The sequence below is a fragment of the Impatiens glandulifera genome, chromosome 2 (assembly GCF_907164915.1).
Source record: "Impatiens glandulifera chromosome 2, dImpGla2.1, whole genome shotgun sequence".
In the NCBI taxonomy this organism is placed as follows: domain Eukaryota; kingdom Viridiplantae; phylum Streptophyta; class Magnoliopsida; order Ericales; family Balsaminaceae; genus Impatiens; species Impatiens glandulifera.
The window spans coordinates 57,588,615-57,601,971 of record NC_061863.1 but is presented as its reverse complement, the minus strand read 5'-3'; the positions used below and the strand labels follow the sequence as shown (position 1 = coordinate 57,601,971).

Genomic DNA, 13,357 nt, shown 5'->3' with positions numbered 1-13,357 from the left:
TGGTGTTTGATAAAATTTTGTCGGTCATTGAGAGAGTGTTAGGAGCTCCTTTATTTTCATTTTCACCCCACCTCCTCCTCCAATCCTGCAGCATAGATATGTATTGGGCTCCATCCGATTTCTTCCCAGTAGATTCAGTCACTTCAATATCACCTCTTGGAAGGTCCAGAATGCATTGGACATCTTCTTCATCAATTTTTAATAACTCCCCATTGTTGAGGAGAACAACATTTCTTCTAACATTGAACTTCACCAAGTAACGGGATAATTTGAAGTTGCATCTAGATATTCCCAAAGAGAGTAAGGAGCCGAATCCAATTTCTCTTACGGCTTTTTTCTGAACATCTTCTCGAACGAGATTGAACAGACCATTAGGCGAGGTTCTTGTGTTAAAAATGGCCTTTTTCCTTGTTTTTAGCTTCATAGAAGAAGCGGGAGGTGGATGTGGAGAAATTGCTTTCCTTTTTTTATTCATGGAAGATGCGGGAGGTGGAGGTGGTGAAACTGCTTTCCTTTTTTTTATTCACACTACAAAAAAATATGACAAATGATTTTAATTACAAGACAATACAATTAAAATAAAATAACAGGGCAATGAAGTTAAAATAACATGACATTGTTATTCACTAACATGACAAAGTAGTTCAAGTAACTGTTACGAAAGGAATTGAGAATTAGGGCTGTAAGCCCTAGTTCTCAGGGCTGTAAGCCCTAGAATAAGCTGACAGATATAATTGTCAGCATTTATTTTACAAATAAGCTGTTTTATCAGTAAATATTTTATATTTTAGTAGCTGGACAGCTGTAATTGGTTTTGGAGGGAAAAGGAGTTGGAATTGGACAGCTGTAATTGGTTTTGGAGGGAAAAGAAGTTTGATTGGACAGCTGTAATTGGTTTTGGCGGGAAAATTTGGAGGGAAAAGAAGTTACAGCATTTGAATGATTAAGAAGGCAACAATCTGAGAATGCAATTCATTCAATCAATATTTCAATCTAAGGTTAGTAATAACTCTCTCTCCTCAATTCCTATTCTCCTCTACAATTCATATTCTCCTCTACAACTCTAATCTCATCTATCTGATTGCAGAATCTGTAATCACAAATTCTCTCCTTATCTCTTCTCATCCTGTCCAATCTCAATCTCTTGCTAAGGTACTGTTCTGCCCTAGATCTAAACATTACTAAATCCTAATTCATAGCTTATCACTGGTATCAGAGCACCTTTCTTGGCATTATGGTGGAAACGCGTATGGAAACGGAATTGAATGAAATTCGAAGTCGTACTCAGGCACAGGACGAAAGATTATCGGCACAGGATGCTCGTTTTGATCGGATTGAAGCACTGATGGCTTCCATGGATGTGGCAATTAGACGTTTAACTCCAGCATCAGGTAGCAATAACCGTGAACCAGGAGGTGCAGAGGAAAGAGACTTTCGAGGCGACAATTTTCCAGATCGTAGGCGAGCTGAGGAAGCGAGAAATCGGAATGGTGATCGGGACTATCGGGATCATATGTACCAACCGCCAACGAGACTTTCGAAGATGGATTTCCCAAAGTTTAACGGCGATGAGGTAGATGACTGGATCTATGGAGTAGAGATGTTTTTCCAAGTAGATCGAACGCTAGAAGAGTTTAAACTGGAGTATGCCTGTGCACACCTGTATGGACGAGCTCGCTGCTGGTTTAGCTCGCATCTACAACACCGGCTACCTGGACGAGCTATGACTTGGACAGAGTTAAAAACGTTGGTCCTAAAAGAGTTTGGTCCAAGCGAATTCGATGATCCTTTAGACGAATGGAAAGATCTCAAGCAAACAACAACAGTTAAGGAGTATGGTAAGAGTTATCTGGATGTGATCTATAAACTCCCTCATCTAACTGAAGAATACTCTATTAAAGGCTACCTGAATGGTTTAAAAGAAGAAATAGCTAATCCTATTAGAATTCAGAAACCAAATTCTTTATCAGAAGCTATGGGCATGGCCAAGCTGCAGGAAAGGACTAATCAGAAATTACAAGATGCATTCTGTGAATCATTGGCGCGAAGAGGCTACTTATCTAATAAAGGAAATCCACTTTTGCCTACACCGAGACAACCTACATTTGGCAATAGAAATAACAGCAGTGGAGTCTCCCTTAGACCAGGTACGCAATATTCTGGTACTTCGAGCAGTAGTAGTGAAATTCATAAACCTGTAGCAATCGGTCAGAATCCTAGGAGGACTAATTTGGATCAGAAAACCATGGATGAACGAAGAAGGCGGAATCAATGTTTTAATTGTGAAGAAAAATGGGAGTATGGACACAGGTGTAAAACTGGCCCAATTATTATGAATATTGATGTATGTGAAAGGGATGTACAATTGGAGGAGGTAGCTGAATACGGAAATGAAGAAATTCTGGAAGAAACACCTTTGTTTAACATAGAAGGATGTCAGAACTTTGAAACCATGAAGGTTAAGGGTACTGTGGGAAAAAACAGTGTGTATATGCTGATAGATTCGGGTAGCACTCATAATTTTGTGAACCCTCGGGTACTTCGTAATACTGAGTTTGTAAAGACTGCTGCTGAACAACTAATGGTAACAGTGGCAAGTGGACATCGGTTAATGAGTAACAGTGAATGCGTTGGTCTTAAATGGTCTTCTCAAGGGGCTGAGTTCGTTATAAATGCCAGAGTATTATCAATTCCAAAATATGATATCATTCTTGGAGTGGAATGGTTATCAACTCTTAATGGTATAAGTTGGAACTTCAAAGAATTGTTAATGAGTTTTGAGTATTTGGGAAAAGTGGTAAAACTGAAGGGTGACACTACAAGGAAGGTAGAACTGTTAGATGGCAACATGCTGAAAAAGACAGTTAAAAAGGGAGCTGAAGTAGCAGTTCTTACTATCAGGGAGGACGAGATGAATCCAACAGAATTATACTCTATCGTAGCTTCCTTACCTGAGAAAGATGTGGAGGACCAACTGAAAAATCTGTTAATGGAATTTGAAGACTTGTTTCAGGAGCCGACAACGTTACCTCCAATTAGAAGTTATGATCATCAGATACGTTTAAAGGAAGGAGCAAAGACAGTAAGCTTGAGGCCTTACCGGTATCCGGTTCTACAAAAGGATGAAATGGAAAACATGGTGAAGGAAATGCTCGACGCGGGAATAATCAGGAAGAGTTATAGTCCCTTTTCATCACCAGTCGTGCTTGTTAAAAAGAAGGATCAAACCTGGAGATTATGCATTGACTATAGAAAGCTGAATGAAGAGACCATTAAAGATAAGTTTCCTATTCCTTTGATCGAAGAGTTAATGGATGAACTGTATGGTAGCTCTATTTTTTCTAAACTTGATTTGCGTTCGGGCTATCATCAAGTACGGATGAATGAAGAAGATATTTGTAAAACAGCTTTCAAAACGCATGAAGGACATTATGAGTTTGTGGTGATGCCTTTTGGGCTAACCAATGCCCCATCGACATTTCAGAGGATGATGAACGATATTTTTAAACCTCATCTTAGAAAGTTTGTGTTAGTATTTTTTGATGACATTCTTATCTATAGTAAAAGCTGGAATGATCATATCAAACATCTAAGATTGGTTTTTGGTCAACTAAGACAACATCAGCTGGTGCTTAAGTATTCAAAATGCGCTTTCGCTTGTCTGGAAATTGATTATCTGGGGCATGTGATATCACAAAGAGGAGTAGCAGTAGATATGTCCAAAATTACCGCTATTAAGGAATGGCCAGAACCGAATAATTTGAAGCAGTTAAGAGGTTTTCTAGGATTGACTGGTTACTACCGACGGTTTATTAGAGATTATGGGTCAATTGTGGGGCCATTGACAAAACTGTTAAAAAAGGGAAAGTTCGAATGGAATGATGCAGCTACAGTAGCTTTTGAAAGACTCAAGGAAGTGATGACCAGACCTCCAGTACTTAAACTACCAAATTTTGAAGATGAATTTGTAATTGAAACAGATGCAAGTATGACAGGAATGGGGGCAGTTTTGACACAACAAGGACATCCGATTGCATTCATCAGCAAAGGTTTGGGACCAAAATTACAAGCTCTATCAGCATATGAACGAGAAATGTTAGCTGTACTACATGCCATTAAAAAGTGGAGATGCTACTTACAATTCAAACCATTTGTGATTAAGACAGACCATGAATCACTTAAACATTTGCTAGAACAGAAGATAAAACATCCAAGCCAGGAGAAGTGGCTATACAAGCTGGTGGGGTTTGAATTTTCTGTCCAATACAAGAAGGGTAAAGAGAACCTGGCAGCAGACGCTTTATCCAGAATTTCGTCGGAAGGATCATGTTCTGCTATTTCTGAATTTTCATCCGTCTTAATGAAGAGAATCATACAATCATGGGAGAATGATGAGAATTTGAAAAAGATTATACTCACATTGGAAAGAGATGCTTCAGGGGTGGCAGGTTTCACCTTCATTAATCAACAATTGAGGAAGGAAGGAAGAATTGTAGTAGGTGCTGACCAAGGGTTGAGAAACTATGTAATTTCTACAATGCACAACTCAGCGGTGGGTGGACATTCGGGGGTGATGGTCACATATCAAAAACTTCGACAAGCTTATCATTGGCGAGGATTGGAACGGGATGTCCGAGAATTTGTAAGAAATTGTGATGTTTGCCAACAACAAAAATGGGAAACTCAAGGTTACAAAGGTTTGCTGCAACCTTTGTCTATTCCTAAGTCAATCTGGACAGACATATCTATGGATTTCATTGAGGGTTTGCCTAAATCTAATGGGTACTCGGCAATTTTGGTGGTAGTAGACAGACTTTCGAAGATGGCACATTTTATCAGTCTTCGACATCCATATTCAGCAAGTACAATTGCTCAGGTATTCCTTGACAATATTTTTAAACTCCATGGTATGCCCTTAACTATTGTTAGTGATAGAGACAAGATCTTTGTAAGTACATTTTGGAGAGAATTATGTAAGCTGCAGGGCATTCAACAAGCCATGTCATCGGCATATCATCCACAAACTGATGGTCAAACTGAGGTAGTCAACCGTAGTTTGGAAACATATTTACGTTGTATGGCTGGTCAAAAGCCTAAGTCATGGGTTAATTGGCTTTCTTTAGCAGAATGGTGGTACAATACCAACTTTCATTCGGCAGCTTTATCATCACCGTATGAGATTGTATATGGTCAACCTCCACCAATCCATTATCCTTATCTGGCCGGGGATTCAAAAGTAGAAGCAGTTGATCGTAGCCTATCTGCTAGGGAAGAAGCCCTTAAGTTGCTGAAATTTCATCTTCAAAGAGCCCAAAACCGCATGAAACAACAAGCTGACAAAAAACGGGTGGACTGTGTGTATGAAGTAGGGGATTGGGTGTTTGTTAAATTACAGCCATATCGACAATTGTCAATTCGAGGAAGAATGCACAAACTTAGTCCAAAGTTCTATGGACCCTTTCTGGTGGTGGAAAAAATTGGAAAAGTTGCATATAGGCTGGACATTCCTTCAACTGCACGAATGCACAATATTATACATGTTTCACAGCTGAAGAAAAGAGTAGGTTCTGTCTTGGCTACTCCTCATATTCCAATCTTGTGCACTAATGATACTTTAAAACCAGTGGCTATTCTGGATGAAAGAGTGGTGTGGAAAGAAGGAATAAGTATGGGTCAATTCTTGATTAGATGGTCTAATTCCTCCGATGATGATGCCACATGGGAAGAAGAATCTTGGCTGATGGATCATTATCCCGATTTTGCGCTGTCAGTGGGGAAAACTGCTTCTGATTCTCACCTTGTTCGTGGTCGAACAAGATGTGATGGAGAGGCTAATGTTACGAAAGGAATTGAGAATTAGGGCTGTAAGCCCTAGTTCTCAGGGCTGTAAGCCCTAGAATAAGCTGACAGATATAATTGTCAGCATTTATTTTACAAATAAGCTGTTTTATCAGTAAATATTTTATATTTTAGTAGCTGGACAGCTGTAATTGGTTTTGGAGGGAAAAGGAGTTGGAATTGGACAGCTGTAATTGGTTTTGGAGGGAAAAGAAGTTTGATTGGACAGCTGTAATTGGTTTTTGCGGGAAAATTTGGAGGGAAAAGAAGTTACAGCATTTGAATGATTAAGAAGGCAACAATCTGAGAATGCAATTCATTCAATCAATATTTCAATCTAAGGTTAGTAATAACTCTCTCTCCTCAATTCCTATTCTCCTCTACAATTCATATTCTCCTCTACAACTCTAATCTCATCTATCTGATTGCAGAATCTGTAATCACAAATTCTCTCCTTATCTCTTCTCATCCTGTCCAATCTCAATCTCTTGCTAAGGTACTGTTCTGCCCTAGATCTAAACATTACTAAATCCTAATTCATAGCTTATCAGTAACATGACAAAGTAGTTCAAGTAACATGACATTGCAGAAATGAAACATGACAATGCAGTTAAGAAAAATAACAGGACAGTTCAGTTAAATGATATTGTTATTCACCTAACAAGACATTGCAGTTCATAAAATATGACAATGCAATTAAGAAAATAACAGGACAGTGCATTTAAGATAACATGACATTGTTGTTCACCTAACATGACAAAATAGTTCAAGTAACATTACATTGCAATTCGTGAAACATGACATTGCAGATCATGTAGCATGACATTGCAGTTCATTACAGTTCATTGCAGTTCATAAGCATGACATTGCATAAATGAAACATAATGCATTTAACAGAGTTAATAGGACAATACAGTTAACAGAAATAACAGGACAAAATAATTCATATAACATTACATTGCAATTCATGAAACATGACATTGCAGCTCATGTAGCATGACATTGGAGTTCATTACAGTTCATTACATGCATTTAACAGAGTTAATAGGACAATACAGTTAACAGAAATAACATGACAAAATAATTCATATAACATTACATTGCAATTCATTAAACATGACATTGCAGCTCATGTAGCATGACATTGGAGTTTATTATAGTTCATAAACATGAAATTGCATAAATAAAACATAATGTAGTTAACAAAATCAACTAGACAATGCAGTTAACTGTTGTTTGTTTGTTACCTTCGTTTTCTTCCTCATTCTGTTTATTCTTTTTCTTCACTTCGTTCTTCTTCTTCCCTGTTTTCATCTCAATCATTGTATTCGTCTTTTTTGCTTCGTTCTTCTTAAAAGCATCATATATAACCACTTGTTATTTAATTCCTAAAGATTACAAAAATGTCGCAAGTTAGATTATATAACCGAATGTACTAAAGTAAAAATGATGAAGAAGTTACCATTTTGTGTTGAACGAAGAATGCGAGCAAACGATGGATTTTCTCTGATGATTAATGTTAGGGTTTTCTCTGAAGAACGCGAGCAGACGATGGAAATTGCTAGGATTCGAAAGCAGATGGATTTGAGAAAGAGAGAGAAATATGTGAATGTCTTAGAAGATGTTGAAGATGGTTGAGTTAATCAATTGTGTTTGTAAATCGCTAGAATTGCAGATGAACTTGAGAGAGAGAGAAAACCTAAAATGTTTGGGAAGATGAAAATGACAAATGAAAGATGAAAGGGCGGGCTTCTGGGCTTTTAGATTTTTTTTTATTGGACTTACGTGGGTCACGTAGACAGTCGCTGAGAGAATCGCTCTCTTAGCTGTCTGTATCATTTCTCTAAATAAACATACAGAAGAAGAATAGTATCGTTCTACACGATAACCTATTGAAATAATCTTTCCACACATTAACCCATCGATACGAAATAGTTCATTATTAGAAATAAAGAATGGTACAACTAGATGTGATCGCCTTTCTTCGAACATAGACAACAATGGCGGCACATTGGCAGCTGTCGTAATACACCGCGCCTTGGAGTTAGGGAGGACCTGCTTGAGGAATTTGATAGCCATGATTGTTCTTGATGACAATAGAGTGGATTTATGCGACTTTGGGTAATAAGGTAAGACCAACAATGCGTTTGCTCAACACACGGTTGATAGAAGCATAACTGTGTCAGTTTTCTTCCTAAGATTCTTCTTTTGGTTACATTCTCTCTGGATTCCTGGTCTTCATCCTTCAAATCTAAACTAGTCCTAACCTTAAGGATTCAAATTGTTTATATACTAAGGCAAAATGATGGAAGTGTGAGATATACTAAGCATTTATGTAATTGGTTGCTGGAATAAAAAATGCAAGTTGTCACAAACTTATGGTATTTTTACTTTTACATATTTAATCAGCTACAGGTGTTTGCAAATGGTAAGTAAACTGAAATTCCACAATTACTCATTCAACTTCTCTAAGAATATATATTTTGAAAATCTGAATCTATTTTCATTAATCTCCATTTGACTCGCATGAATTCTTTATCTGTGGTTAAGGTGTCAATCTATATAACTCAATCAAGAAAAAAGAATAATATAAGTGAGAGATTTATGCAATTGGAAGAGGATTCAAATCTATAAAATCATCTTGTAGAAGAATAATGATACAAATGTATACATCTATATTGTATTTGACTCTCACTGTCATGAAAGTAGACTGGAACAAAAATGCTGAACTAAGGTTCTCTTGTTAGTTGTGTTAAAACTACATTTCTGTCTTGCTTTTGCATCTGATCATCAATTCAAACTGCGGGTGATATCAATAAAATCTTCTTCTGTGCAGGGAATTGTAAGACCACCCATTGGATGGTCAAATCCAAACTCTTCTTCTGCCTTGCTGAGCAAGCTCTGAAAAAAAGGATGCTTCAAATATGAAATTGGAACTATGTAGCGTCTTCTCTCTGTTTCTCCAACATATACTGCAAGATAGCCTTTGGGTACATCTGATGATTTTGGAGAAGATAGAGCCCTAAGCATTGTGTTCTTGGCTTGAACAATCACCGGCAAGCGAAAACCCATGATTTCAGACTATTGAGAGTCTCTGGTATTGGAGGAACTGTTTGTTTATGAAAAAGAGACGAAGTTTGATGTTTGGATGCTGATGCTGGGGGGATATATATGTAGAGGTAATATCAATTGGTCTGATTTCATTATTGAATATCAGTTGGTGAGGAGCAATTTGGTCCATGAAGAATACACATCATAAGGGCATCACATGGACTTGTATAACAAAATTTATTTTATAAGTGGAGCCTGTTGTTGTAGCTTACCCTCCTGACAGGAAAGAAGAAACATAGGCTTGTCTAAAAGATTATACGGAGGATGTGAAAGTTTTTTAGTGTAATATCTAGTTTATCCACATTAAAATGATTGGGTGGTGATAGTTGTGTAAGGATCACATGGCTTTGTCCTATGCTTAAAATTGTAGAATTTGAGTGGCTAGAAACTATCTGCATTAATGTTAAACAATAACATGCCTTCATAGAACTCTTGACAAGTTCCCTGAATGTAATGCTATATCTGTCACGCCCCGAACCAAAACAAATGAAGCGTGCAGTCGCCGCATGTCATTATTCATACATAACATGCTAGGCTAACAACATCTTTAAGCATTGACAAAATAGACTAATACTTTCATCATACTTACTAAATGCTTTTGCCATAAACTAAGACCTTCAATATTAATTCAAAATAGATGATGACATATCACATACTTACATAACACTATCTTTTCATAGCACACTTTCTACACATCTTTACTAATACAAAATAGAGTGTTAAACTTCTATACCAGCTAGTCTAAACATATACTATCTTCTTCTCAATCGTCATTCTAATTATTCCTTGTTCTTATCTGAAAGAAATTCATTTAAATGAATGAGCTAAACACGCCCAGTAGGAGAATCACATCTTTCTACAGCTGGATCAAAAATCATATATAACTTGATAGAAAACCAATTCTTAAATAGATGTATAAATTATTTATCACTAAGTCGTATATATATACTTATAATAGTTCTGGGATCAAGATAGTGACTCTAATATCGTAATAACTTAATAATAAGCCATCTATCAAGACATGGAGGTCTTGCATAGACGCATTAGCCATCAATCAAGACATAAAAGTCTTGCGTTGATGCAGTAGCCATCAACCAAGACGTAAAGGTCTTGCGTTGACGCAATAGCCATCAACCAAGACGTAAAGGTCTTGCGTTGACGCAATAGCCATCAACCAAGACGTAAAGGTCTTGCGTTGACGCAGTAGCCATCAACCAAGACGTAAAGGTCTTGCGTTGACACATAACCGGTATAAGCGACACTCGAAGCACAAATAGTTCATTATTAGACAAACAATACATAATCAAGTCCAGAGTAATAAAAATAGTCATATCTTCAAAATCATTTAGAAGCCAAATCTCTTAAGTCCAGATATACCGATTTCCATTTCAATGTCGAAATAAAAGCAATATCAAACTGTTTGAAAACAGTTTATCCCCAAATCATCATTTTCACAAAATCATTTCAGAATCATCCTTCATAAATCAATATTTTCCTCAAAAGACTATTTAAAATCAAGTTTCATAAACCATAATTTCTTCATCAAAATCTGCATGCATTCTTGATCCATAAATTTATAAACCCATTTAACAATCAATTTGTTTATCCTAAACTCTGTTTGATGAAAACCAACATCTAATACCCAAAATACTTATACATATATATATTTTAAAAACTAAAACGGTAGAAGAATAGATTTCCTTACCTCATTTCCAATAAACTCTTAGTTCTCTTTCTTCACTTCAACCAAACTGAAATCTACAAGCCCTGATTCTCTCTCTCTATGTAGCTAAAGAGTAAAAACAAATGATTTATTGGTTTAGGACTACATTCATTTGAAAGGTTAATAGTTAATGACATTTGTCATTTACCTAGTATCTCAAACCCATTTGCCAATTCTCTTCCTCTTTTAGAATAGTCCAAGTGTCACTCATGCACTTAGCCAAATATGTATATTATTATTTTTAATTACAGTTGTTACAATATCAATAAATAAAGCATCTCAAAAGACAGTAATCCCGTTATGATGTACTTGAACTTACTCTCATCCCATTTCTAGGATGAATGAGAAAGGCGTGAAATATATAATATATATTAGGGCGTAAATAATATCACCTTATGGAGGTTTGTCGTGATGGAGATATGATTATGCATATGCAGGAGTGGCCATAACACCTGGTAAATCTTGTTTGCCAAGGGAAACTAGTATTTGGATATAAGAATATCGGAACAAATATGTACAAGACTACTTGCTGGTTATGTTTTTAGTTTTGTCAAGTAATTGCTTCCCTCATACAAGTTAAAGCAAATATTTTTCTCTTTTTAATACTTGGCACAAGTGTCAATTCTAGTTAATTTCCTACATCAGCTGTCAATATATTCATCTTCAACAGTTGGCAGTTGCTTCAAACTTATCTAAATATGTATTCTCCTATTCAGTAGTAAATTCACATTAGCTCTAGTATGCTGGAATTTATATCACATAACAGTTTTTCTTAACCTCTCTCAATCTCAAATAAAAGTTTATGCCTTGTTTATTTATAAGTATCTGTGTCTGCATAAATATGATAGGTAAGGGAGAAAAAGGAAGATGATAAATTTGGATGGAAGCCAAACAAATTAACTTTTAGTTTCAACTGTCTTCATCTTGTAAGTATAATGAGACTTTCTATGTACATTGATTTCTATGGGAAAAATTCTGTTATATTACAAACTGGAGTTGATCCAGAAAAAAATATGAATCCCAAAACCGTTGAGATCAAGCTTTGTTGTCATTCGAGTTAGAAATCTTCATGCCAGTTGGGAGCTTTTTGTTCTTTGGCGCTTCTTATGAGCAAGTCAAGTTGCAAGTTATGCCAATGAAGGTTTCTTCTCTGCAAGGAATTGTCAGTCCGCCCATTGGATGGTCAAACCCGAATTCCTCTTCTGCATGTCTTAACAATCTCTGGAATGAAGGGTGGTTTAGATATGATATGGGTACTACGTGGCGTTTCCTCTCATTTTCCCCCACGTAAACAGCAAGATATCCTTTGGGTACTTCCGAAACTGTTGGAGTAGATAGAGCCCTTCGAATTGCATGCTTGGCTTGAACAATGATTGGCAAACGAATTCCCATATTTGAAACGATTGCTTTTCTTAAAGAAAAGATGGGGTTTAGAACTTGTAAGAGCAGAACACTTGAAAGAGAAGAAGATGTTTGATCTTAGACTATCAAAGTTCAACAAATATATAGAGAAAGAGCAAGGGGTGGTTGCTTTCACTGACAAAATGGTCCACTGATAGAGACACAGACACTAGATTTAGTGCGTCACATGGAATTGCCCCCAACAACTCTAATATTAAAGAATAATGGAAGCCAGCTTTCGTGGCCCAACAAATCAAAAGAAGCAAATAACACATGGCTTTGTCTTTGGGTGAGGACTTCTTCAAACTTGCAGGAAATAGATAGGACTTTTGTTGAAGGCCTGGAGTTGGAGTCTGTAGCATGAAAAGACTTTAAGATAAGGAAGAGAGAGAGAATGAGGAGACATATAATATTATATTATCCACTTGATCATTTTGGTCAGGTAAACAATTTGGGTCTATGGTTTGGGCTGTGCTGAGACACCGACTGACATTCGGAGACAGTTGATTTAGATGACAGGGGCCAACATATTATTAGGTCAAATTGCAATTGTATATAGAACCGAAGAATAATTACTGGTACTTGTAATGTTAAACAAAAAGTACACTCAGATGAAGCTTGTTGGCGGAGGAGCCACCTGCAAGATAATCTTTATTACAATGCAGAAAACGTGTTGATTGCAACAGTCAGCAGTTGATCTGTTTGTTTTTGCAATGCCTTTCAAAACCAAAAGGATCTGAACGAGTGAGCTATTTATCGCTGTAGCAATTTTCATTTTTCTTTCCTCTATCTCAAAATGTTTTAATTGCATGTTACAATACTGTTTTTTTAAAGATAAAGTTATAAAATTTCCAGTTTATAACCAGATTGAATCAAAAGAGAGTGGATTCTACTTCTTCATTTTGTAAATCTGTGAAGAAAATTATGAAATCGGTGAATACATACAGCCTTTTTCTATACCCACTTTCTTTAAAGAGCTAACATATTGCTAGAGTTTCTGCTAGAAATTAGTATCTAGTTTTAATCACTAACTGTTGAATAACAGGGGATAAGTATAAGCCTGGGATGAAAGTCTGTTTTCAAGGAATGTGGACATCACTATCTTGATAACAAAAGGGATCTCGGTATCTGCTAGCAGAACGTCAAATTTGTATTATTTTTAGTGAAATAAGAAAAGGGCTATTTTTCATTGGCTGTTTCTGAAGCTGAATATACTCGTAGCAATGCTGCAATGTGATTTAACAGAGGGAAGATTTGATTTTTTTGGAATGGATATGCAGCAAA

At 36.5% G+C, this 13,357-nt stretch overlaps 2 protein-coding genes across 2 annotated transcripts; both read right to left on the bottom strand.

Annotated features, from left to right (window-relative positions):
* Nucleotides 1–8,448: 8,448 nt before the first annotated feature.
* LOC124923850 (auxin-responsive protein SAUR21-like) lies at nt 8,449–9,184 on the bottom strand. Its single transcript, XM_047463825.1, has one exon. The coding sequence runs from the start codon at nt 8,908–8,910 to the stop codon at nt 8,629–8,631; it is 282 nt and encodes a 93-aa protein (XP_047319781.1). The 5' UTR covers nt 8,911–9,184; the 3' UTR covers nt 8,449–8,628.
* A 2,454-nt stretch (nt 9,185–11,638) lies between these two features.
* LOC124923848 (auxin-responsive protein SAUR21-like) lies at nt 11,639–12,224 on the bottom strand. Its single transcript, XM_047463822.1, has one exon. It carries the CDS (start codon nt 12,062–12,064, stop codon nt 11,777–11,779), a length of 288 nt encoding a protein of 95 aa, XP_047319778.1. The 5' UTR covers nt 12,065–12,224; the 3' UTR covers nt 11,639–11,776.
* Between the last annotated feature and the right edge of the window lie 1,133 nt (nt 12,225–13,357).

Bases quoted from the DNA above. Each gene is read 5' to 3' on its own strand.
- LOC124923850 (XM_047463825.1), bottom strand. From the start codon at position 8,910: ATGGGTTTTCGCTTGCCGGTGATTGTTCAAGCCAAGAACACAATGCTT.
- LOC124923848 (XM_047463822.1), bottom strand. From the start codon at position 12,064: ATGGGAATTCGTTTGCCAATCATTGTTCAAGCCAAGCATGCAATTCGA.